At 43.1% G+C, this 26,495-nt stretch overlaps 1 protein-coding gene across 1 annotated transcript; it reads left to right on the top strand.

Moving 5' to 3' along the window:
- The first annotated feature begins 359 nt into the window (after window positions 1-359).
- Window positions 360-24,517, top strand: XRCC2 (X-ray repair cross complementing 2). The gene is made up of 3 exons (XM_069588786.1): window positions 360-493; window positions 13,157-13,238; window positions 21,949-24,517. Exons 1-3 carry the CDS (start codon window positions 455-457, stop codon window positions 22,668-22,670), a joined length of 843 nt encoding a protein of 280 aa, XP_069444887.1. The 5' UTR covers window positions 360-454; the 3' UTR covers window positions 22,671-24,517.
- Window positions 24,518-26,495: the final 1,978 nt, after the last annotated feature.

Below are 26,495 nucleotides of genomic sequence, written 5' to 3'. Positions count from 1 at the left end.
CTCATCTAATATTCATCTTAACGCACAGACACTTGATAACAACTTATTAGTAGAATTTTTCTGCCTCCAAAGTGAACTCGATAAATCTGTCGGCTTGATATATTTTTTAAAATTCGTTTAAATTTAATGTACTTTTTTTCAGAGTCAACCATGAACCACACGCACACGCTGCTAGTTTTACCTAACAAAAGCATATTGAAGTTTTCGAGAAAATAAACCCCCAAGCTGTCTCCCAGTCTCCTAGGAGACGCGGGTCTGACGTCAGTGAACCCGCCAGCTCGAACACCCTAGTGCGCATGCCCGCCGGCTCCCCAGCGGAGGCTGGGCGCAGTGCGCAAGCCCACTCCGGGGTCAAGGGGTCAGCGTCTCTGACTGGCTGAGGGGAAGACACCGGGCGGTAAATGGCGCTGCAGGCGGGAAGGTTGAGTGGCGGGTGCTCCGAGCCTCCGGGGAGATGTGTAGTGACTTCCATAGGGCTGAATCTGGGACGGAGGTGAGAGGCGCCGGGGTGAAAGCCAGGGAGACGAGAACAGGGCCACGGGCGGGCGCGGGAGGCCGCGGGAGGCCAGAGGGCGTGGGAGGCCCGGGCCCTCAGGAGAAGGAGGAGGCGCGCGGGGCCCGGACGCCGGCGACCCTGCTGCCCCGTCCCCCCAACTTGCGTCCCCCGGAGACCTGGGGCCCTCAGAGGGCTCACTGCGTACACGGCTGGGTGTAAAGTGGGAGCTGTCTAGTCTCTAGCGTTATGGGCCGAACCTGTGCACGGCAGTCAAACACGGTGTGCAGGAGAGGCTAAGACCCGACTGAGCGTTCATAGATTTTTCTAGAACAGGGGTGTCTGAGTAGGTGGCACCACCTTCGCCTTCTGTACGTCTTTGCTTATCGTGTCCTGCTCTCGCTATTACAATGTATATCCAGCCTAAATATCCAGGGCCGCACAAGCTGTGTGAGGCCTGCAAGGATTTATTTAGGAATTGAACCAGCAAGGACCAAGCACTTAGTATGTGTCCGCCGCGGGTGCAAGATCTAGAGTCAGAAGCAGGAAACAGCTTCCGCTATTGCAGAACTGAGAAGGGAGGCTGACCGCAAATTACAGGGCCTTGGGCAACCTGGAAGACTTAACTGGGAGGAGGAGGCGACAGCTAAAGTTTCAGGGACCTTTTGAAGGTGACTTGGCAAGGAAGGGGTGATGTGGGGCAGGGAGTTGGAAGTATGTGGGTTCTGCCTTTGGGTTTCCCTGATAGCTCAGTTGGTAAAGAACCCACCTGCATTGCAGGAGACCCCAGGTTCGATTCCTGGGTCGGGAAGATCCCCTGGAGAAAGGATAGGCTACCCACTCCAGTCTTTTTGGGATTCCCTAGTGGCTCAGCTGGTAAAGAATCCGCCTGTAATGCGGGAGACCTGGGTTCGATCCCTGGGTTGGGAAGATCCCCTGCAGAAGGGAAAGGCTACACTCCAGTATTGTGGTCTGGAGAATTCCATCGACTGTATAGCCCATGGGGTCGCAAAGAATGGGACGCGACCAAGCGACCTTCACGTTTATGCTCGCTGGATTTAGGGGAAGTGCAAGTAGTTCTTTGTAGTTGAATCCAAACAGAGCTAGTGGGGACACAGTGTTGGCAGGTCAGCCCTGAGAAGCAGGCAGTGCAGGTTATGGAGGATCTTTGATAGAGGAGGGAGGGTGGGTAGCAGTGCCCTGAACTGATGAGCACGCTTTCTGCGCGGGTCCAGATAGTCTGTATTTAGGTTTTGCGGGCCATTCCGTCTGTCGGGACTGCTCAGCTCTGCTGTTTAATGTGAAGGCAGAGACGTGTAAACAAATGAGTGTGGCTCTGTTCCAATAAACCTTTTGTTCTTTTGGGGGATCTTATTTTTGGTGCCGGGTCTTCATTACTGTACCAGCCTTCTGTAGTTGTGGCAAGTGGGGGCTGCTCTCTGGTTGTGGCGCGGAGGCTTCTGTTGTCAGGAGCGCGGCCTGTACCGCACAGCAGGCTTAGGTGGCTGTGGCAAGTGGGCTTTGTAGTTGTGGTCCCCAGGCTCTAGAGCACAGGCGTGATAGTTGTGGCGCAGGCTTAGTTGCTCCACGGCCTGTGGGGTCTTGCTGGACCAGGGATGGAACCCACATCTCCTACATTGTCAGGCAAATTTTTTATCACTAAGCAACCAGGGAAGTCCCAACCTTTTTTTTTTTAAACATCAAGATTTGGCCTGCTGGCTGTAGTTTGCCAACCCTTGCTCCTTTAGAGTAGAGGTGCCTCTCCCTGTAAGAACTCCTACAGCTACAAGCTTACTGACTGAAATGATAATTTGAATCCCAGGTTAAACTCAGATGACTTTTGCAGTCAGAACAAGACTAGTATCTGAAAACTGAGAACCCAGTGCAGTCAAATCACTGAACAAAAAATGCATCACATCATCTGCCTGCCTGGCGATCCTCAGCAAGATTGCCTTACTAGAATTACTTTGGAGTACAGAGCGGATGGGGGTGGGGAGGATGCTTCTTTATTCTTTTTCCTTTTTGTCAACAAAACCAACTAAACAAGCCTCTTTGTTCTTAATTGCTGGGCACCCTGTGGCCATTGTTGAATTTATTTGGATTCTGTTTCTTTTCTTTGTACATTAGTCTACTACATGAACTTCTTGGAGTCACTGTGTTGAGGAAGATATCTGAGGTCACAGAGTATCGCAAGAAACTGAAATAAGCTACTTTAAATTTTTAATTCACAAGAATAGCCATATTATAAAATAGCTAATGTTCCCTACATCTTGTGACTAGGAGGCAAAAGACATTTCATACAGGGTCTTAAAAAAACACAAAAGTTGCAAAGAGGATTTTTTTTTTAAAGCAGATTCCAGGGGTGCAGTTTCTAGTAGGCGAGAGAGCAAGTGGGAAACTTACATAGTGAGCCCTTGATTTAAAGAAGACACACCTTGGAATGCAATTTATGGTAGATAGTCTGTTCTTTACCTTGCTTTTAAACAGTAGCAATGGTATTTTTACTTTTATATTCCTCTGAACATTAGAAAAGATTTTTGGCAATATTTTGGTATCACCCACCAAGTGGCTGCATTTGCATATAGTTGTTAAGTAGTGATATATGTTGAGTTTTCTCAAAAATGCCAGTATTTGTTAAGTATAAAAGTAACTGGTGGATAAAAAAATTCACTGTCCAGTTTTGGTTGACATGTACAATATACTCTTTCTTCTCTTTTAATTTTATTATGATAGTTTCTATTGTATTTATTATTAAAGTAGTACATGCTTATGGCAGAAAATTCCAGTAGTATGAAGTGAAAAGTTGGAAACCTCTCTACCCCAATTATCATGTCCCAAAGGTGGTGCTAGTGGTAAAGAACCCGTCTGCCAATGAGGGTTCGCGCCCTGGGTGGGGAAAATCCCCTGGAGGAGGAAATGGCAACCCACCCCAGTATCCTTGCCTGGAGAATCCCATGGACAGAGGAGTCTGTAGGGCTATAGTCCATAGGGTCGCAAAAAGTTGAACATGACTGAAGCAATTAGTATGCATACAAGGCGGTTTTTGTGACGTTTCCCAGAAATTCTCTCTCTCTTTTTTTTTTTGATGTTTTGGCTGCTCTGCTCAGCATGTGGGACGGTTTTCCAACCAGTTATTGAACCCAGGCCACCACAGTGAAAGTGAAGTACACGAACCACTAGACCACTAGGGAATTCCCTGCCAGAAATTTCCTAATGTCATTGTTTTGGAGGCTGAGATGGAGAGTGCTGGATCTTGATTCTAGTCTTGGCTCTGCCGGCAGCAAGCTGAGAGATTTTGTATAAGTTATTAAACCTTGGGGCTTCGCAGGTGGCGCTAGTGATAAAGAATCTGCCTACCAACTCAGGAGACCTAAGAATGGGGGTTCTATCCCCAGGTCAGGAAGAGCCCGTGGAGGGGGAAATGGCAACTCACTCCAGTATTCTTGCCTGGAAAATCCCGCGGACAGAGGAGCCTGGTGGGCTGCAGTCCATGGGGCTGCAAAAAGTGGGACACGGCTGAGCACATATATTAAACCTTGGCTTCTAGCTGTAAGGTGAGGGTGATAGATGACAAATCCTCAGTTCCCTTTCAGCTGTACTTCTAGAAGGCGAGTCCTTATATTTCTGCATATCCTTCCACTAAGCACAGTATTCCCTGCACAGTACACACTGGATAAATATCAATAGCGGTGCCTGGTCTCTTTATTTTTTGGCTGCACTGCGCCGCACACGGGGCCTTAGCTCTGTGACCGGGCATTGACGTGTGCCCTTGGCAGTGGCAGTGCAGAATTGTAGCCATTGGTCCACCTAGAAATCCCCTGGCTTTCTTTTCTTAGGAAGGTTCAACTCACCTGCCGAGTCAACTAGCCCTGAAAATGGATGGTGCTGGGGCGTCGGGCCCATACCTGGCTGTTGCTGGCAGTCAAAGAGGCACAAGAGGGCTGGTGTGCCAAACAACACCCCCCACCGTGCTGTGACGCATAGGAGGGCCACTTTGGTGAGCCTTGAAGCCTAGGTTGTGAACCCATGTGGAGCCACAAGAGGCAAATATTACATAAGACAAGTAGTGTTTATTAAATAATATTTGGTCTTGCAGTGATAGAACAACATCTGTCCCCTTCTCTCTTTTCATCCCTTCTTGCCCAGAACAGAATCAGTGCTCCAGCATTACCGTTACTCCATTGTGAGTACTTTCAACTTCCTTGTCTTTTTACATCCTAACCTACAAAGGCAGAGGCATTACTTGGCCAACAAAGGTCTATCTAGTCAAGGCTATGGTTTTTCTAGTAGTCATGTATGGATGTGAGAGTTGCACTATAAAGAAAGCTGAGCACTGAAGAATTGATGCGTTTGAACTGTGGTGTTGAAGAAGGACTCTTGAGAGTCCCTTGGACTGCAAGGAGATCCAACCAGTCCATCCTAAAGGAAATCAGTCCTGGGTGTTCATTGGAAGGACTGATGTTGAAGCTGAAACTCCAATACTTTGGCCACCTGATGCAAAGAACTGACTCCTTGGAAAAAGACCCTGATGCTGGGAGGGATTTGGGGCAGGGGGAGAAGGGGGCGACAGAGGCTTAGATGGTTGGATGGCATCACCAACTCAATGGACATGAGTTTGAGCAAGCTGCAGGAGTTAGTGAAGGACAGGGAAGCCTGGCGTGCTGCAGTTCATGGGGTCACAAAGAGTCGGACATGACTGAACTCAACTACTTTCCTGACCATGGTTAAACCTAGCTGTCTACTTCCTACTGTTTACTGTCTACCCACTCAGCTGGATATTGCTAGAGAAAATCACAACCAGGCTGACTGATTTCATTTTTAAATTTATAACCATCAACTTCAAGTGGACTCCCAATCTACCTGTGCTTTCCTAGCTAATTCACTTTGTCTCTACAAAATACCTGGTATCAATTCCAATCTTACGCCTGAATTCTAGCCACACATGTTCTAGTACCTTCTTGATAACCCACATGGATGTCTAATAGGCCTCCCACACTTAACATGTTCATCATGATTGACTCCTGGATGAAAATAGGAGAAGCCTTGCCCCAAACTGAAGCCTTGGTGTACCACCACACATGTACACCCAGCCCCAGCCTGCTGCCTCCTCTGCCTTCCCTATCTTGTTAAATGATGGATTTTTTCTACCTTTTGTTCAAGCCAAACCCCTTGAAGTCATTCTTGAATCCGCGTTTCCCCCTCCTGTCAGCCCGCATTCGTGAGTGCGTCCCGTCGTCTGTGCCGTCAATGTGTCTTCATGGGTTTGACCACATTTCACTACCTTTCCTGCAGCCGTTCCTCTTCCTGGTGACCATTACCTGCTTGACTGCAGTGACCTCCTGACTGGCCTCCGCTCCACCCTGTTCACACTTCCTCTAATGTATTTTCCACATAGTATCCACGATGCTCCATTCAAAACAGAAGCAGACTCTACTGCCCAGAGCTTTCCGGAGGTTCCTGTATCATTCATGGTAGAACCTGGAATCCTGTTTCTTACATGATTTGCAAACTGTGATTTGTCCTTCAGCCCCACCGATAACTCAGCTCTCCTCTCCTGCCTTTGTGATCTCCTCTCCCTCACTCTTCTTCAGACTCACTGTTCTTGCTCTTCCTTGAATGTACCAGATCTGCCTTGGCCTCAGAGCCTTTGTAGTTCCTGTGGAGTCTGCCTAGATACTTCTCCCTCAGAAGGTGACACGGCTCACTTCCACACTTGCATCGTTGCTGTTCACAAGCCAGCTTGTATGAGGAGGTCCTTTCTACTGTTGGTTTTTTAAGATTTGTTTATGGCTACACTGGGTCTTCGTGGCATTGTGCGGGCTTTCTCTAGCTGGGGCGAGTGGGGGCTGCTGTCTGTCAGTCGCTGCGGTGGTTTCTTCTGTTGCAGCGTGTGAGCCCTGGAGCGTGCAGGCCTCAGTAGCTGCGGCTCACCGGCCCTAGAGCGCAGGCTCGGTAGTGGAGGCGCACAGGCTCAGTTGTCCTGCAGCATGTGGGGTCTTCTCAGGCTGAAGGGCTGAACCCATGTCCCCTGCATCGGCAGGCAGGTTCCTAACCACTGAGCCACCAGGGAAGTGCCCTTCCTACTGTTAATCTTTATTCCACTTACCTGTTTCTTCCTCTGAACACTTACATCTGACAGCTTACACTGTACATGTGTTGTCTCCCCACCTCCCACCCCTGCCATTTAAGAATCATGATTGCAGATTTCTCTTTATTCCTTTAAGTCTCAGTGTTTAGAACAGTGTTTAGCTCACTGCAGGTGCTCAGTAGGTCTTCCCCAGTAACTCAGTAAAGAATACCTGTGCAATGCTGGACACACAGCTTCGGTCCCTAGGTTAGAAAGATCCCCTGGAGAAGGAAATGGCAACCCACTCCAGTGTTCTTGCCTGGGAAATCCCATGGACAGAGGTGCCTGGTGGGCTGCAATCCATGGGGTCGCAAGAGCAGGACACAACTTAGCTACTAAACAACATCTGGCTTCTGTCTCCATCTTCCACTAAGAGTGCTTTTCTCAAGGTTGCATGTTGCCAAATGCTCATTTCTAAGCACCCCTCCTAGACTAGAAAGGCAGAAAGGTGCACTTCCTGCAGACAAGCTGCCAGGACCCCGGAACAGGCTGATCAGTGCATGTCTAAAATAATCCATTAGGAAAATCCCTCCTTCCCTGGGGAAGAGAGAACAAGAGGATAGGAGAATATACCTCACATGTTTCTCCAGCGGAGTCCCTCACAAGCGGGGCAGGAGGCCAGGGGAGGGAGTGTTCTCCAGTGTTAAGGTTCTTCAGTTTTGAGTCTATGCTTTGTTATCTCTTTCTGAGGTCTTGTGTATAGTTGATTCTTCTAAGCGAAATTTTGAAGCACAGTCTGATAATAACTTCCTAGTGAAATCTTCACTGTACATTTAATGAAATTACTAATTTGTGGAATGTCATAAACTAAAATTTAGTCTTTATTTTGCTAGAAATTAATGCTGCTTAAGTACGTATAGTAATTTCCCCCTGACTTTCAATATATTTTTCTTATAGGATGATTGCTTTTTAAAACATTAGTGAAAGGCAGTAACTCTCAGGGAATATACTAGAAACAATGGAATTGTACTATTTCAGTTCAGTCGCTCAGTCGTGTCCGACTCTTTGCAACTCCATGAATCGCAGCACGCCAGGCCTCCCTGCCCATCATCAACTCCCGGACTTCACTCAGACTCAGGTCCATCGAGTCAGTGATGCCATCCAGCCATCTCATCCTCTGTCATCCCCTTCTCCTCCTGCCCCCAATCCCTCCCAGCATCAAAGTCTTTTCCAGTGAGTCAACTCTTCACATGAGGTGGCCAAAGTACTGGAGTTTCAGCTTGAGCATCATTCCTTCCAAAGAAATCCCAGGGCTGATCTTCAGAATGGACTGGTTGGATCTCCTTGCAGTCCAAGGAACTCTCAAGAGTCTTTTCCAACACCACAGTTCAAATGCATCAATTCTTCGGTGCTCAGCCTTCTTCACAGTCCAACTCTCACATCCATACGTGACTACTGGAAAACCCATAGCCTTGACTAGACGGACCTTAGTCGGCAAAGTAATGTCCCTGCTTTTGAATATGCTATCTATGTTGGTCATAACTTTTCTTCCAAGGAGTAAGCGTCTTTTAATTTCATGGCTGCAGTCACCATCTGCAGTGATTTTGGAGCCCCCCAAAATAAAGTCTGACATTGTTTCCACTGTTTCCCCATCTATTTCCCATGAAGTGATGGGACTGGATGCCATGATCTTCGTTTTCTGAATGTTGAGCTTTTGTACTATTTAGTATCTGAGTAACAGCTGTCTTTTCCATGTAATTTAGACAAAAGCTTTATTGAAGAGCCAGGCCTAGTACTCTGCCCTGAAGGGCAGTTGAATTTTCTAAGTAGCAGAAGAGCCTGATTTCATAAATGAAAAGAATTAGTCCTCTGATTTAAGGGACTCCATGATAAGGGCCAAATTTTGCATTGATAACATACATATTAACATAGATGCTGTTTCCTTGCCTTCCTACATGTTCCAGCTTGTCTCTTTATGTTATGTGTTGTTTAGTTACTAAGTCTGTTTGACTCTGCAATCACGTGGACTATAGCCCACCAGTCCATGGGATTTCCCAGGCAAGAACACTGGAGTGGGTTGCCATTTCTTCTCCAGGGGCTCTTCCTGACCCAGGGGTCCAACCTGCATCCCCTGCATTGACTGGTGGATTCTTTATCACTGAGCCACCTGGGAAACTGTTATTATAGTTGCACATGTTTGCCTGGAGTGAATTTCCCCTATATATTGTATATGTAGGAAAACTACTAAAAATTGTATTCAGTTTGTAGATGGAAGTCCAAGCTTGTTATAGGGCAGGGGGGTGAATATTTGGTTTAGAGTGTAGATGGACTTTCACACATAACTGGTTTGAAACCTTGCTGCTGGGTCCATCTGCAAACAGATTTCATCACAAAAGGTCAGGGGAAATGAGCCTTTACCAAATGACAAGTACATATGCATGTCTGCCTTGATACCATTCATTTCTGGTGATTCGATCTTTAAGCTCCCCTTCCTGCTCTAGTGTAAGCTTCTCCATAAAGATAAAATGATGCTCGAAAGCATCTTTACGATACACATTCTACTTAATAAGCATGTATAATAAATATATACCTTGAAGGTGTATGATTGCCTGTAAAACAGACTCTTGTTAATGACTATTAATAACTTTAGCAATAACTAAGAATACTCATGGACTTTTGTAGAACTTTGCATAGATTGTCCAAACATAGGAAAATTTGTATAGCTTAAGGATCCCTTCACTCCAGCCTTTGCCCAGTTCTACCTACCTGTGCCCTGTTTACCTTCATCTTAACAAGCAGCTACTAAGTTTGTGCCAGATGTAAAGCATTTTGGAATTGGTGGTGAGCCAAAATAGAGCCCTCTCCTTTAAGCTCTTACGTCCAGATGAGGGAGACTGGTAACGTGTTCTGAAGTATAGGAATAGCTTTCTGGAAGGAGGTGGACCTCAAGAATGTATAGAGTTTTCATTCATTCAATAACCTGGGCCTTACAGTATTTTAGAGTATAGGGAAAGGACATTTCTCTATCAGTGAACATTTTGTATGTGCCTGAAAGAACTGTATGCTGAATCGCTTTCAAAATTAAAGTAGCCTCTCACACTGATTAGAATTCACTGTGCCTTTTCAGTGCCTTCACAGAGCCCCATGTCATTTCTGTTACAGCACCTCCAATACTTTCTTGAATTCTTGAACCCTTTGACTCTGCCCCATTCAGTTCTTTGAGGATAGGAACTGTCTGTTGTATCTGTGTATGCCCAGCAACTTATTCACTGGATTCTTTACTGGAAATACTAAACTGGAATATTTACCAATGGATATTTGTATAATTAAGTATTACCCCCTTTGTAGTGTTGCTCCAGTGTTGATTGTGCTGTTGAAAGAAAACATTTGGGGATCCTTGTGATGTTAGGGTGTGTTACGAGAGATGGTTGAGAGAGACCAGGTAATTGTTTAGACAGGACCTTAGATTGTTTTGACCTTCAGCTGAGGAAATCCAAAAACTGTTGTCCCTGCACTCAAATTTTTGTCCGACTTAGTGATACAGACTCTGAGGTTTTGCAGCGCAGGGGAGGAGCTCCAGGCTTTGGGAGCCAGAGGTCCCGGTAGAATCCTGGCTCATCTTCTCGTCTGAAGGCAGAGTGACAACAAATAGAGTCAGTGGAACAGCTAAAAGAGACAATGTGTGTAAGTCATGTACCGCTGATACCGCAGCAAGTACAGACGGTAGCTGTTCTTAGATAGGTGTTGTTATGATGATAAAACCTGGCAGATACTGATTTGCAAACCAAATGCCAAAACTGTTCATTTACAATTTTAGCTCAAGTGCCAAATAGATGAAGATTGTGTCCTCCGTGTATTCTTTCCCAATTAGGAAATTTGGGCTCAGAAAGGTTGCTTAGAGAATCAAGAGAAATAATTAATCTTAATAGCTGCCATCACCAAACTCTGTTTGCCTGACGTGGTCATCTTCCCTAAAGGAATTTAAACTGTCCTGTCAAGCAGAACTTAGTTGGATTCCTTGTACCTTGGCTTAACTTACTTTTTGCTTCCTTCTGAAGCTCTAGGTTGATTACACCTTGCTTCTTTCAACTCCTCAAATCTGGGCATCATTCACTTAAATTTATGTAATGGTCAGGTTTATGCCAAATATTTAGGGTATTTTCTACTTGGGTTTGGAAGATACTTCATCCCATCAGATGACTTGTATATGTTGTTAATATTGCCTATTTGTGTAAGTATTATTATGAAAAATAGCTATGTTTTCCTAAACAAAAAATGTAGTGAAGAGTGGAATTAACTGGGTTCTCATCTCTCCTTCTGTATCTGATCTATTACTATATGTTGTTCTGGTTAAAGTTTGTGAAGATCATCTCGGCTCTTACAGAGCTGGAAAAGGGAGGAGTATTTTTGGACAATTGTGGATATTCTTCCTTGACAGTATACCAAAACTTGACAAGTAGTGAAGTTAATTGCATTGTAGAATATGAAATTATGTCAGTAGACTTTTCATATGTTACAATTCATTGATTTATCGTAACTTTAAACTGTCCGAGAGTGAATTTTACTCAGTGATTGGTCATTTGGAAATGATGGTTCACTGAGTTATATAGATCTTCCAAGTATTTACGCATCTGTTAAATAATTAGCCCCCCAAAATCACATTCGTTAAAATCACCAGTGATTTCACCAGTACCTTAAGTATCGGGATGCTGTCAAGCTCACAGTAGTAGATAAGTTTTCCAAAATTCACATTTTATCATTGGCAGCAAATACTGTCAGTTACTTTTCCTTAAAGTGATAGGCTCACTTTCTTCATTTTCAATAAGATGTCTGACAGATACCGAAGTTTGTGTAATCATAATTTGTCAGTCATTCTTCAAATAAAAGTGTTTTGTGAAAAAGTACCCATCTCAGATAATCACACAAGTGCTTTTCCTAGAGAAAACCCACTGCATGTCAGTTTGCAGCAGAAGTGCTTTCTTTGTGTGAAGTTGGGAGAAGTCCCCAGGACTCCAGAGTTTCAGGTCCTGCAGAGTTTCAGGTCCTCACCCCCTCTCTCATTCAGACATTAATTGCATGTTTGGCGGTTCCCAAGGCTACCTTCAGGTTTAGTGATTTGCTGGAAGGACTTACAGAATACACTGAAAGCTTAGTCACGCTTATAGTTTACTGCAGCAAAAGGAAACATTGAAATCAGCCCAGGGAAGAGATACAGTGGGACAAAATCCAGAATTCCGAACAGGGAGCCTCCAGTTATCCTGTCCTGGTGGAGGGTGGTCAGTGCTAGCTTTCCCCAGCGATAGCGAGAACAGTGTGCCGGCCGAGGAAGCTCACCTGGGCTTTGGTGTCCAGAGTCTTCATGGGGCTTTGTCGTGTGGACATAGTCAGCCCACCAATAACTGAGGCTGAGCTGCCTCTAGCCCCTCACCCCACCACTCTAGGCATCAGTTTCTCTTGGAACACGTTGAATCCTTAGCAGTCTTGTGAAGGAAATACTGTTTTTTTCTTCCTTTTACCGATGAGAAACTCAAGCCCAGAGATCTAGTGGGTCAGCTTCTGTCTACTCTTAACTGTTGTAAATTGCTTCTTTTTTTTTAAACTTATGGTTTATTTTTGGCTGTGCTGGGTCTTTGTTGCAGTGCACAGACTTTCTCCAGTTGTGCTGGGTGGGGCTGCTCTTCACTGCAGTGTGTAGGCTTCTCTCGTGGCAGAGCGCAGGCTTTAAGGTGAGCAGGCTCAGTAACTGTGCCGAGTTGCTCCCTGGCATGTGGGATCTTCCCAGACCTGGGATCGAACCCGTGTCTCCTGCGTTGGCAGGCGGATTCTTAACCACTGGACAACCAGGGAAGTCTATTCATTGCTTCTGAAAACCCCTTGCTCTAATCTACAAACGAGAGAGCAAACTCATAAAGGTGACATCCAAGATCTTTTGTGATCTGACTTCTGTTCTTTAGGACTTCATTATGTCCTACCTGTTTTGTGCCGCAGGCTCTGGCATTTCAGATCTCCTTACAGTTTACCTACACACAGCTGTTTATAACCTTTTAATCTTGGCTGATGTTGCATCTGCCAGCTATGCCTGCCTATGTGCCCTGTTCACAGATTCAAGTATTTGGAGCTTCTCAGGGAGAGTTTTTCTCTATTGTCCCTTCCCTTCCCATCCCCTCCACCAGATAAGGAGCTGGCAATATAATGAACAGACGAAAGTTGATACCTGTGTGACAAGTGTGGTGGGCATAGTGAGAAAGATAATTATAGCAAGTAAGGAAGGTAAATACTGTGCAGTTAGTTTGATTCTGTGTCCCCAACTATGCTATCGGCTTCTTTGAAGGCAGAGACTCATTTTATACCAAGAGTACTTGGTATGTAAAAAATAAAGTATATTCTGGGTAAATGAACACAACTTTCCTGCTAAATTATATTTTCTATTTCATAATTTCCTCCAAATCCTCAAAATGCTGATGAAAAGTTTCTTACAGACTTTTGGTAAATTGTATAAATATTGGTTTGTAGGATTATGTGTGTGTGTGTGTTGAATTTTAAATTTTTAGATAATAAATTTTCCTTCTCTCTCTTTTTTTCCTGCCTTTTGCAAGCTCCTTGCCCGACTGGAAGGTAGAAGTTCCTTGAAAGAAATAGAACCACATCTGTTTGCTGATGAAGAGTCACCTGTGCATGGTAAAAACACAGTCTCAATCCAAAATATAGTATCATAAATTAAGTTTTATAAAACAAGTTCCCCCCCCCCCCACATATATCCATATATGGGTTTCCTTGGTGGCTCAGATGGTAAAGAATCTGCTTGCAATGTGGGAGACCCAGGTTCGACCCATGGGTTGGTAAGATCCCCTGGAGAAGGGAAAGGCAATCCACTGCAGTATTCTTGTCTGGGAGAACTCCATAGACAGAGGAGCCTGTGAGCTACAGACCATGGGGTTGCAAAGAGTTGGATACGACTGAGCAACTAACACACCCACACACACGCATTCATATATACACTCACACTTCTAGCAAGAGCCTACATAGATTAAACGTGAAATTAAAAACTGGGACAGAGATGATGGCGGCTCGCTTTTTAGCCTTCGTTGTCTGCCAGCTGAGATGGAGCTGGTTTACCTTCAGTAAGTCTTCCGTGTAAACAACCTCTCTTATCCCAGCACAGTAATTGTGGGAGTTTGTTGCTTATTGTTTCCTTACAAGTTTGAGGATCACAGGAAGGTTCTTAGGTACTTGGTAGTTCTGTGAATATTTTTACAATAGGGAAAATGATACCCGCTTATTCTACTAACACTTCTCCACTAGGGAAAACTGAAAAAAGAAGGTGGTGTGCTTAGATGTGTGTGTGTGTGTTTTCTTTCCCAGCGTAATAGTCTTTAAAGGGATGCAGTTCACCCGCTCAAGTGGACAGTTTGCACTTACGCGTCTGTTGGCGCAGGCAGTTCTAGAACATTTTCTTCACCCCCAAAAGACACCCGTGCCTGTTGGTAGTTGCTTCTCAATTCCTCTCGTGTCCCTTAGCTCCAGGCACCCGTTAATCTACTTTCTGCTTCAGTGATGTGCCTTTTCTGGACATTTCATGTCGTTGGAACCATCCAGTGTATGGTCTTTTGTCACTGATGTCTACTTTGCTTCATATTTTCAAGATTTATTACACTGTAGCACGCATCAAGTAGTTTGTTCCTTTTTGTTGACTAATGTTCCGTTGTATCCATTCATCAGTTGGTGGCCATTTGGGTGGGTTCTACTTTTGGTTATTAAGAATAATGCTACTGTGATCATCTTGTGTACAAGTTTTTCTCTGGAGAAATATTTTCAGTTTTCTTGGGTAATACCTACGAGAGGAGCTGCTGGGTTGTATGGTAGCTCTGTGTTTAACCTTTGGCAAAATTTCCAGGCTGTTGTCTAAAGCGCCTGCTGGGACACCCACACTTCACCTGTCACCGTCAGTGAAGTGTGTACTGGTTCCAGTTTGCCCAGATCCTGCAAACAGCTATTGTCTGTCTTTTTGATTATAGCCTTCCCATTGAGAATGAAGTGATACCTCATTGTGGTTTTGATTTACATTTCCCTAATGGCTAATGGTGTTAAGCATCTTTGCATGTGCTTTTTGGCAATTTGTGTGTGTAACTTGGGGAAATATCAGATCTTTTGCCTATTTATAAAATTGGTCTGTGTTTTTATTATTGAGGTGAGTCTTTTATATATTTTAGCTACAAGCCTTTATTAAATATGTGATGTGCAGATATTTCCTCCTGTTTTGTAGTTTCTTTTCTCCATTAAGGCACAAAGTTACTAATTTTGATGAAGTCCACCAATTTATCCAGTTTTTCTTGCTCTTGTCTTTGGTATCAAAGCTAAGAAGCCATTGCCTAATTCAGGGTCTAAAAGATTTAGGGCTTTTGGTATCATTGTAACTGATTTCTGTTTTCATTATTTTCTGATCAGAGAACATACTTCTTTGATTTCAGTCTGTTTAAATTTATTGAGCTGTGTTTTCAGGCCAAGCATATGGTCCATCCTGGAGAATGTCCCATGTGTGCTTGAGAAGAATGTGTACTCCGCTGTGGCTGGGCCAAGCGTTTTATTGGTGTCTCTTAGTTCTAGTTGGCTTTTAGTGTTGTTGAAGTATCCTTTTCCTTGCTGATCTTCTGTCTAGTTATTCTGTCCGTTATTGAAAGTTGGATATTTTAGTCTTTTAGTCTCCAACTATTGGTGAATTGTCTGTTTCTCCCTATCAGTTTTTGTGGGTTTCATGTAGTATTGGGCACATGTATGTTTGTTATCATTATTATAGTTTATCAATGAGTTGACTTATTAATAATTTTAAAATGTTTCTCTTTGTCATCTCACACCCTTTAAGATGGCTACTGTCATAACAAACTCACAAGTGTCAGTGAGGCGGTGAGCAGATTAGTACCATTGTGCACTATTGATGGGATCATAAAATGTTAGGATCATAAAAATGGGATCATAATGGTGCAGCCATTATGGAAAAGAGTTTGAGGGTTCCTCAAAAAGTAAAATATAGAACTACCATTGTACTTCTGGGCATACAGTTGAAAAGAATCAAAAGCAGGGTATTGAACAGGTATTATTTGCATACCTGTGTTCATTGCAGCACTATTCACAGTAGTTGCTCAGAGATGAAAGCAACCCAAGTGCTCATCAACAGATGAATGGATTTAAACAAAGGTGGTCTGTACATAGAATGGAATATTATTCAGCCTTCAAAAGGAGAGAAATTCTGACACATGCTACAACATGAATGAATCTTGAGGACATGCTTAGTGAAATAAGCCAGTCACAAAAAGAAAAATACTTCCTGAATCCCCTGTATTATACGGGGAGTCTAAAATAGTCAGATCCATAGAAACAGAAAGTGGAATGGTGGTTTCCAGGGGCTGGGGAGGGAAGAGAGAATTGTTTACTGGGTACAGATTTTCAGTGTCGGGAGGTGATAAAGTTCTGGAGACGTATGCTGTCTGGTGACGGGCTAGCCGCTTCTAGTCTCTCTTGGTTACACTTGCATAGCATTTCGTCTGCTGTCCTTTCAGTATCAACCTTGTGACTTGGGTTGTAAAGTATGCCCGCTGTTGACAACCTGTGGTTGGATCATGTTTCTTTATTCCCTTTTGTCAGTCTCTGCCTTTTGTTTGGACTGTTCAGTCCGTTTGTTATTAGTTAAGACGGGGCTTATGGGTGCCATCCTGCTGTCTGTTCATATGTGCCCTGCATCTCTTTTGTTCCTCTGTTCATCCTTTACTGTCTTCCTCTGTGTTCAGTGGGCGTCGGTGGTGGCTCACATGGTAAAGAATCTGCCTGCAGCTCAGGAGACCTGGGTTCGATCACCAAGGCAGGAAGATCACCTGAAGAAGAGCATGGCAGCCCACTCCAGTATTCTTGCCTGGAGAATTCCATGGACCGAGGAATCTGGTGGGCTGCCATCCATGGGGTTCTCAAAGAGTTGGACACAAAAAAAGTAAAGAAAAAATAGACCCGACTGAGCAACTAACACTTTCACTTTGTGTTAAGTAGATATTTTCTAGTGTATAATTTTAATTCCTTGTCATTATTTTTACCTTTTTTGCGTTAGTTACCTCATGATCACCCTCAGGATCACAGTCAACATCTTAATTTATAACAGTCTAGTATGGGTTACATACCACCTTAATTTCTATATTTTTTGTAAAAAATCTTTGCCATCATAGCTCCATTCCTGTCCCCTTCCTCTTGCTGTTATAAATTATGCATTTATACAGTATATGCCCTTCACAGTTAAAATTTTGCTTAGTTAAAATCATTAAAATTACTTAATGCAGTTGTTTCTTAAATCAGATGAAAAAATAATTACAACTATAAAACACACATAACTCTTACATTTACCTATATAGTTATATTTACCTGTGTTCCTTATTTGCTCATTTGGAATTAAGTTACTGTCTACTGCTATCCTTTTATGCTTCCTGAAGGACTCCTTTTAGTATTTCCTATAGAGCATATGTGTTAGTCAAAAAAATTATAAACTGTCAATAATAAATGACAAATTTTGATCAAACATATTAGACAAAAGATTCAACTGTCTTTTTAGTCTATTAGAAAGGATATTATTACATTGAACCTTATGGAACTGACATTAAAACATGGATTCGAAGCACAGCTTATACATTTGAATGTTATGTTTATAGAAACTTTAAAAAACACCATTATGTTCAGTCACTAACAAAGAAGTTTACTTAAAATTATGATAGGTCTTAGAGCTATAAAACTAGTTAGATGAAAAAAATACCTGATTAGATGAATACTCTTTAGAGCAACAGCAGACATAAGACCAGGATTATAAGGGTTATTTATCAACAACAGCACTTTAACAGAAAGTGTTACAGGGAAGTTCATTTTGAAGCAGTAAGAGATTGAGGAGTTACAAGCATCACCAATACTGTTGTGAAACGTTTTTAATGCTTTTACTGGATAGTAGTTATTCAGGACCATATGTAAACTCATTATCTCTTCAGTACAATAGTGATTGCTCTGCAAATTCAGCACGCTTGTTATATGATTGCTCAGTCGTGTCTGACTCTTTGAGACCCCATGGACCATGGCCTGTCAGGCTCCTCTGCCCATGGGATTCTCCTGGCAAGAATACTGGAGGGGGTTGCCATGCCCTCCTCCATGGGATCTTCCCAACCCAGAAATCAAACCCAGGTCTCCTGCATTGCAGGTAGATTCTTTACTGTCTGAGCCACCAAGGAAGTACGTTGGTACCTAGAGGATGTATTTTTTGGCTTTTCTCTCTTTTCCTTATTTTGAAGGCTCTTTAGATTCATAAACTCACTCTGACAATCTGCTACCCAAACCCCTTACAGCATTCTATTTGTGATGGTAACTATCAAGGCCAAACCATCCAGATTTTCTGGTTTAGTTTAACTTGTCAACTGTCAAACTGTAGAGGTGATTTTTTTTTTTTTTGGTTTGGGTTTTTTCTTTAACTACCAGTTGTCATACTCAGTAATTTGACTGGACTAGGGCAAGATTTCTCTTAACAGCTCACGGAAACTTACGAGATAGTGTTTCAGATGCAGTTAAAAGGACCATGTCTCCCTATAGAACATTATGTTTGAATATTATTTTTGATCTTATGATTAGGTAGTAAATGTTTATAAAAATCAATGAAATTTATTTCAGTTCATCATTAAACAAACATATTTGTAGAGAATCTAGTTCAAGAAGTTAATGATCATATTCATCTTTAATTTCCAAGTTGGCAGATTTTACTTACCCGGTTGTTAGAAATGCCCTTTTCCCCCTCACTTTGCTACTAATCTGTAAAAGGGGAAGAGTGCTTCTACCTACCTAATAGTCTCTTAGACAGCCTTAAACTTTGTCTCAGTTTCATTCATGCTGAACCAGGGCTATGAAGAATCCATATTCACACCACACCGGCTGGTCTCAGTTAATGCATGGGTTTAGAAAGCCTCATTAGATCTTGTAGGAGAGTGCACTCAAAGCCTTACTCTTTTGAATTACGCTGAAAAAATGTTTATGAGCCCCACCGCTCTATCCAAGAAAACACTTAGCAAAGTTTTCATTTTTCCTCTGTTCTGAGAACTCCAGAAAACATCCGGAGAGGTCTCACAGTTACCCTCTCTCCAATATCTTGGGTTTCTAGCTCCCTGCTGAGTCCCTCCTCTGTTGCCTCAGAACATGTTACGTTTATCTTACCTTATCTTCATTTGACTCTCCAGCCACATGAAATTGCTGTTTAATTTTTACTCTTGAAATGAGCCTAAACCATTGTTATTTTTCTGGTTCCTCATGTGTGCCTCCCTTCCTCCAGGCTGATTTCCATCCTGCTCTTCTCTAAAGACAGTGACTGCTCCCTCTGGTGCTGTTGCAGACTGAGCATCTCTGTTTTTAAAGTTTGGCTCATAAAATGTTTGTGTTAAAGGTGCTTTTGCAGACTGTACATTTACTGCTGTCAGGTTACTATCCAGGACAGGCCGGCGATCTGTTCCTCACCTCTCCCGGGCTCTTTTTTCATTTTTAGAACTTTGCTGCTGCATTTACTATTATTTAGTACTATCCCTATGAAATTTCTGTCGTACCTGCCTTCATGCTGGCTCCTCTAACTGTGGGTGTGTCCTGAGAATTGAGTTTCGGCCTCTGTCTTAGGTTCACTCCCACTCCCCTAGAGAGTTTTCTGTTCTCCGTTTTTATGTAGCTTATTCCTAAATCACTCTCTTTCTTGTTACTGTCATGAGTCTTGAGTCCTAGTGGCCGTAGGATGTATTTATTTCTGACACCTAGAGACACATCTTAACATGCCATTTTGAAAGCTAAATTCTTGTTAGAATATTTATGTGATATATGGATGAAAACTCTCTACTCAGTTTTGTTTTGTTTTTTCTTTACATGGTACTTCCAAGCCTGTCTTTGAGAACTTTTAAGTCACTACGCTAGGTTTCCCCTTACCTTCTGAGTAAGTGAAGGAGGCCGAAGACTTGATAGAAACGAAGCGTCAGCACACTTGGCCCAGGGGCAGATGGCGGGGGCTGAACCAGCCCTGAACCATTGGCTCCTGTCCTGGCTTATCTCTGGTGTTGGCCCCTCATTCCACGCCTTGGTCAGTGGCCTTCACACCTGCCCACCTGCGCCTCCCTACCACACTTGCTCCCTTTCAAAATGCTGTGTTCCAAAATTGACTTTCTGCATGGAATGAGAACTTACATTTTCATTTTTTAGATCTTTCAAGACGTTCTTAAGAAGAGAAGAATCCAATGAAATGCATTCAAAAGATAGTGTACTCTGCACTAAGGATAGAGTATTCAGGTTCCTACCTTAAAGTAGTGAACAAGAAATCTATCAAGTAAATCGTCAGAAATGACATACCTTGTAAATGTAATGATGATCGACAATCAAGTTAGCTTTTCCTACCTCTGAGTGTTATTAGGATTCCCTTTTTCAGCTGGAAAGCCCTGTGGAAGCGTTGACGGCTGTTCCTCGGCATTGTGGGCCGACTTGCCAGGAAAAAGGCGCATGTGTGTGGTCTGCTTGTTATCTCCCCACCACGCCTCTGCGTGGCCCGCTGCGTGCTCACAGCCACTTTCCCATTAACGTTGCTAAGCTGTGTTTCCTTCCCTATTACTATTGGCTCAGTGTTAATGTTCCTTCATCTAGTGATGTAGCTTATTCTCTTTCTATAATATGGGGCGGTAAAAGACTTTATTTGGGGGTATGGGGAGGATTTCCACTTAGTTCTTCCTTAGCTATATGGTAGGAGGGAGTAACCTGAATTTCTGGGTTGAATATAACTGAATATAATTTTAGTCACCATAAGAGCATCCGTGAACAATTGTTAATGTGAAGATAATTTTACTCTCTGAGGCTGAAATCTTGGGAATGGGGGCGAGGGGAATCTTTTTAATTAAAAATTTGAATTGCAAATTGTATATAAGATTATAGTAAAATTTGGCTGAAGTTTTATACTACTTAAATATGGTATGGTGGCAGATTGCTAGATTTCTTACAGATTATTTGTGAGTGTTCCAACATACAATGGTTTGTTAGTAATAACAGGAAATAAAGTAACTGGACTCTCAGACAGACCTTGTAGTCGGGTCAGAGCCTAAGAAACTGCCTTTTTAACATGGTGTTTCCAGTTACACTGTTCAGCCGTAAAGTGAATGGCAAATAGACAAGAATGGAAAAGCCCATTTTGAGTGGATTTTGAAAGTCTGGCGGCAGGACAGTTTCCCCAGGTGTTTCATTTGTGCTGTCCTCAATAAACGAGACTTACTCGAACCTGCCAAGAAAGAGATTTGAGTCTTCGGAGTCGTTGACCCTGACTTATAATGCTTGGAAAATAACTCACAGTGCAGGTGTCACTTCAACGAAACAGTGTCGAGCGGGATTCATACAGCACATGGCAACTAAAGGCAGTATGGAAACGTGCAAGGTGTTTCCCCCAGGGATGCAGTTGGCACTGAGGGCCTGAGGGCCGTGGGCCCTACTGCCTGTGTGCGTGAAATTGTACAGTCAAGAACCCTTCCACCCAGAAGGCCAGCCTCTTTGGGAAGCCCTTGTTAGGGAGTGTTTCAGCTGCACGTAATAGAAGCCCAGCCTCATGACTCACGTTCTTCATGTTGGTGTGGAGGCAGGCTGTGCGTGGCTGGTGTGCAGGGTTCTGCATTGTCATCCACGTCCTGGGCACCTCCAGTCTTCCTGCTCCATCCTCCTCGGGGCCTCCCCTCTGCAGTGTGTACCTGTCGTCCTCGCTGTTTCCAGATAGCTGTCACCTCTGAGAAGGGAGCAGCAGAGCAGAAGTGGCGCCCGTGTCAGGCCAGCACAACTGGGAATCCCCAGCAAACCTCTGCCTGTGGCTACACTGTGGTATCTGGTGGCCTCTCTTTGCAAGGAAGACTGGGAAAATCGCTTTTAAGCTGTGCACATTGCTTTTCCCCCAAAAGTGGGGTTTTACACTTAAAGGAAAAGGAGAAACTGGATATTGGGTAATTAATGACTAGAAATGTGTACCAGTAGTCAGTATCTTTTTAAAAGATGCTTGGTCTAAGGCAGTTTATTCGCAGTGCTGTAACTCATCTCCAGGAGATGCCCATAGGCCCATTTCAACCATCTCATCTTGTTGTCAAATTTTCTTGGTGCTGATTAACAACCAACACCTTTTTCAGAGGTGAAATGTAATGATTTACGTTTAATTTCTTTATTTGTGTTTGCGTATACAAATTCCTTTTGGCAAATGGGTTTAGATTTTCTTTCAAAAGAGAAAATTTCCATAAATGTCTTTATAAAAAACATTGTTTGCCGACTTCATTTTGTATCCTGTCATTATTGTGCTGCTGCATTTTGACTGACGTTTTTAAATTTTACACAGGTGATATTCTTGAATTTCATGGTGCAGAAGGAACAGGAAAAACCGAAATGCTTTATCATCTGACAGCACGATGTATACTTCCGAAATCGGAAGGGGGACTGGAAGTAGAAGTCGTGTTTATTGATACAGATTACCACTTTGATATGCTCCGGCTGGTTACAGTCCTGGAGCATCGGCTGTCCCAGAGCTCTGAAGAAGCAGTGCGCCACTGCCTTGGCCGGTTGTTTCTGCTGTACTGCGGTGGTAGCACCCAGTTACTCCTCACCCTGTGCTCGCTGCAAACCATGCTCTGCAGTCATCCTTCTGTCTGCCTTTTGATTTTGGATAGCCTGTCAGCTTTTTATTGGATAGACCGTGCAAACGGAGGAGAAAGTGTTAACTTACAGGAGTCGACTCTGAAGAAGTGCGCTCACCTCTTAGAGAAGCTTGTAAACGAGTATCGCTTGGTCCTCTTTGCAACAACGCAGAGTATAATGCAGAAAGCCTCAAACCCGGAGGAAGGGCCTTCCTGCGCCTTTAACCGCCCGAGTGACGTGGATGTGGACTATAGGCCCTATCTCTGTAAGGCGTGGCAGCAGGTAGTGAAGCGTAGAATCCTCTTCTCCAAACAAAATGATTCTAAAGCTGGCAACCAGTTTTCTTTAGTTTCACGTCATTTAAAAAGTAACAATTTAAAAAAACACTTTTTTACTATTGGAGAAAGTGGTGTTGAGTTTTGTTGATGTGTATCTTAAAACAGTCTTTGGTCAGATGTTATGGAAGTTTTAAAAAGTGTTTAATAGGCTAAAATGATTTGATTCTAAAATTTTAAACTCTAAAGGGAATCTAACATAACCACGTTTCTACACAGAATGGAGTTCTTAAACTGGGACCTTAGACTGTTCTGTTCCTGGGTTGTTGAAGATTATTCAGAGTGATAATAATAATAGTTAAACTATATTAAGTTGTTTTAAAACTAAATACATAAGATACACATTTCAGTCCAAATAAAATGGAGTTTTCTAACTTTGTGTCACATTTCTGGAACTCAGTTAAATACTTGTTTAGGAAAGTTGAAACGCCTTTCTGATTTTTCATATGTAACTCCTTTAAGAAGCTGTGAACTTGGAAAATGTTTCTATGGAGCTGTTATTTCTGTAAAGGGGATGAAAGCAAGGAGCCTACCCAATCTGCCGTTCACACCCAAGACTACGGGAAGTCAGAGCATTCTGATCTGTTATACTGAATCCCAGGACACAGTGGTTGGGTTTCTGTATAATTGTTAAATCACGGGGAAATGAGATACCCATTCGGAGAATTCTGTGAAGGTTGAAATTTTCATCTTTCTTGTTAAGTAACTTGTTGTTTGTTGTTGTTCAGTTGCTCAGTCATATTCAACTGTTTGTGACCCCACGGACTGCAGCACGCCAGGCTTCCCTGTCCTTCACCATCTCCCGGAGTTTGCTCAAACTTGTGTCCATTGAGTCCATGATGGCATCCAGCCATCTGGTCCTATCACCGCTTTCTCCTCCTACCTTTGTTAAGTAAGAGACAAATGCTAAAACTACAGTATAATTGCACATTACTTGTGTTTTCTTACCCATTTAGAATAGGTCAGGCATACCCTGAAAGGAATTTAAAACCTGCCAGCTGAGAGCTGGACAAGGCTTTATATCCCTTGGTCCAGTAATGGCCAGAAAGCACCAGAAATGGCCCCAGGCATGCACCTCAAGGGGCACCCGAGGTAGCCTGCGGTGAAGGAGCAAGAAAAATTTAGAACCTTGGTTCATAGATTCTAATCTAAGAAGGGACTGGGTCATCGACACTTGACATTCAGACTGACCCTGTCGCTCGTTCGACCCGTGCATCATGCTGCCCTACGCCACTTGTACTTTTGAGGTTTCCTGCAGGAAAAGCGGAAAGAACAATGGACTCGGGTGTTCTCAAGGGTGTAATCATTTAAATGTAAGCTGTTTAGTTAAAATTAACTGTATGTTCACTTACCTAACAAAGCTGCTCTGTAAGGGCTTAAAAGATCATTTTCATAATGCAGGCATAGCAGATGCAGCATATGCTGTCCGTACCTGCAGCTCCTCCAGCTTTGGGGAACCTGCAGTTCCGAAACCCCCCAGCGACTTCTGCGGTGTCGTCTGGACACAGAGCCTGCTGGGCGGCATGTGGGCCAGGCGGGGCAGTCCTTACCAGTGAGGGCCAGCGCTTGGTAGGTTGGTAACTCCTCACGCCTCGGTGAGAACCAAGGTATTTCTCAGGCGGCCTCTGTAGGAGCCGTCTCCTCATTCTCTCACTGTTTCTCACATTCCACCCTTCCCTCTCACTTCCCCACTCTCATGCGGCCTCATGGGATTCTCTCCCTAAAAAACAAAATCCTTGTCTAGGGACTGCTTTTGTTGTGAGTTGAGGGGGAACCAAACTGTCGGCAGGCAATAAGTCATCAGGCTATTCAGCCACATTATGGAATTTAAAATGATGGCATTCTAATTGTTAATCAAGTTAAATTACATCAGATCACATTAGTGTCATCTACACCCACTTACCTGTGTGCCCTCAATAAATGTTATTTTGCTATTAATATACTTTATTACTATATTTTATCCACAGTTCCTTTTTCATTTTATATTCTTGTGTATTTTATTACATGCAGTACATGTTAGACGTAAGTTCAGTTCAGTCGCTCAGTCACGTCTGACTCTTTGCAGCCCCACGAATCGCAACACGCCAGGCCTCCCTGTCCATCACCATCTCCCGGAGTTTACTCAGACACAATGTCCATGGAGTCAGTGATGCCATCCAGCTATCTCGTCCTCTGTCGTCCCCTTCTCCTCCTGCCCCCAATCCCTCCCAGCATCAGGGTCTTTTCCAATGAGAACTCTTCACATGAGATGGCCAAAGTACTGGAGTTTCAGCTTGAGCATCAGTCCTTCCAAAGAAATCCCAGGGCTGATCTCCTTTTGAATGGACTGGTTGGATCTCCTTGCAGTCCAAGGGACTCAAGAATCTTCTCCAACACCACAGTTCAAAAGCATCAATTCTTCGGCGCTCAGTTCTTCACAGTCCAACTCACATCCATACATGACCACTGGAAAAACCATAGCCTTAATTAGATGGACCTTTGTTGGCAAGGTAATGTCTCTGCTTTTGAATATGCTATCTAGGTTGGTCATAACTTTCCTTCCAAGGAGTAAGCGTCTTTTAATTTCATGGCTGCAGTCACCATCTGCAGTGATTTTGGAGCCCCCAAAAATAAAGTCTGACGCTGTTTCCCCATCTATTTCCCATGAAGTGATGGGACCAGATGCCATGATCTTAGTTTTTTTTTTTTCAGAGTTTAATAGAAGATAATTTTTTTTATTAATTTTTATTTTTACTTTATTTTACTTTACAATACTGTATTGGTTTTGCCATACATTGACATGAATCCACCATGGGTGTACATGAGTTCCCAAACATGAACCCCCCTCCCCCCTCCCACCCCATATCATCTCTCTGGATTTCTGAATGTTGAGCTTTAAGCCAACTTTTTCACTCTCTCTCACTTTCATCAAGAGGCTCTTTAGTTCCCCTTAATCTATAAATATTTGTATGTTGGGGGAATATGCTTATTTTTCCTCCCCGTAAGAGTGTGTGATCAATAAGAGTGACAGTCTCTTGCTCCACTGGAGAGGACTTCTCCTTTTAGCTGTTATGTGAAAATTCTGTTACCTTCGTTATCAAGCTCTGGATGTGTGTTAACACACGTTTATGAAAAACTCAGCAATTCTTAGCAGGACTCTGGCCTTGACTGTGATAGGAGTTGCCGTTTCTCCTCTGTATAAATGAAGTGCTAATTTCATGGACTGTTATTCACAGATTTATAACTTATTCTTCAGGAACATGATTAAAAAATAATGAACTTTTATTATTAACTTAAATTATCAATTATATATTAATGTGTCAGACCAAAGACTTAGTTATCTTAAAAAGATTTGTTATCTGACATGTTGGAAGGAATTAAGAACCCTGGTTAATAAAAAATTCTTTTAAACTAAAAATTATACCAGTGGGATTTCTTGAACACTAGAAAAATGAATACTTGTTTAAAAAAAAAAAAAGGAAGCAGCACATCCCGAGTCCCAGATGGCAGATCATGCGATGCTGGGTAGAAGCAGGAGAGTAACGGGGATGAGGGAGTACAGAACTTAGGGTATTTATTCCATTTCCTTGTTTAAAAGAGAAAAGGGGGTCGTAAAATAGTCCATATGAAGATCACTGTGAGAATCTAGTTTTCAAAAAATGTGTTTGAAAGACATTTCAGACATTCACCTGATAAATGCTATACAAAAATCCATATACTGCTTACCTTGCCCCTTCCTTTCTGCTTTCAACTCTCAAATGCTGGATCATTAATGTCATTCCAGAAAACTTTGATGCAGACTAGTCTTCTATATGGATTACCTAAGAATGAGGATGAAACAGACATTTTCAGATGAACAGAAACTAAGAATTTACCATAAAAATTGCCTCAGTAAAGGAGCTTCTAAAAGGTGGACTTCGTGGAGGAAGAATGTTAT

The sequence above is a fragment of the Ovis canadensis genome, chromosome 4 (genome assembly GCF_042477335.2).
Source record: "Ovis canadensis isolate MfBH-ARS-UI-01 breed Bighorn chromosome 4, ARS-UI_OviCan_v2, whole genome shotgun sequence".
NCBI lineage: Eukaryota > Metazoa > Chordata > Mammalia > Artiodactyla > Bovidae > Ovis > Ovis canadensis.
The sequence above is the reverse complement of the archived record's forward strand: the minus strand, read 5'-3'. Positions and strand labels throughout refer to the sequence as shown.

Coding starts and splice junctions, on each gene's coding strand:
- XRCC2 (XM_069588786.1), top strand. CDS start 455: ATGTGTAGTGACTTCCATAGGGCTGAATCTGGGACGGAG. Junction 494..13,156: donor GGGCTGAATCTGGGACGGAG/GTGAGAGGCGCC, acceptor GCCTTTTGCAAG/CTCCTTGCCCGACTGGAAGG. Junction 13,239..21,948: donor TGAAGAGTCACCTGTGCATG/GTAAAAACACAG, acceptor AATTTTACACAG/GTGATATTCTTGAATTTCAT.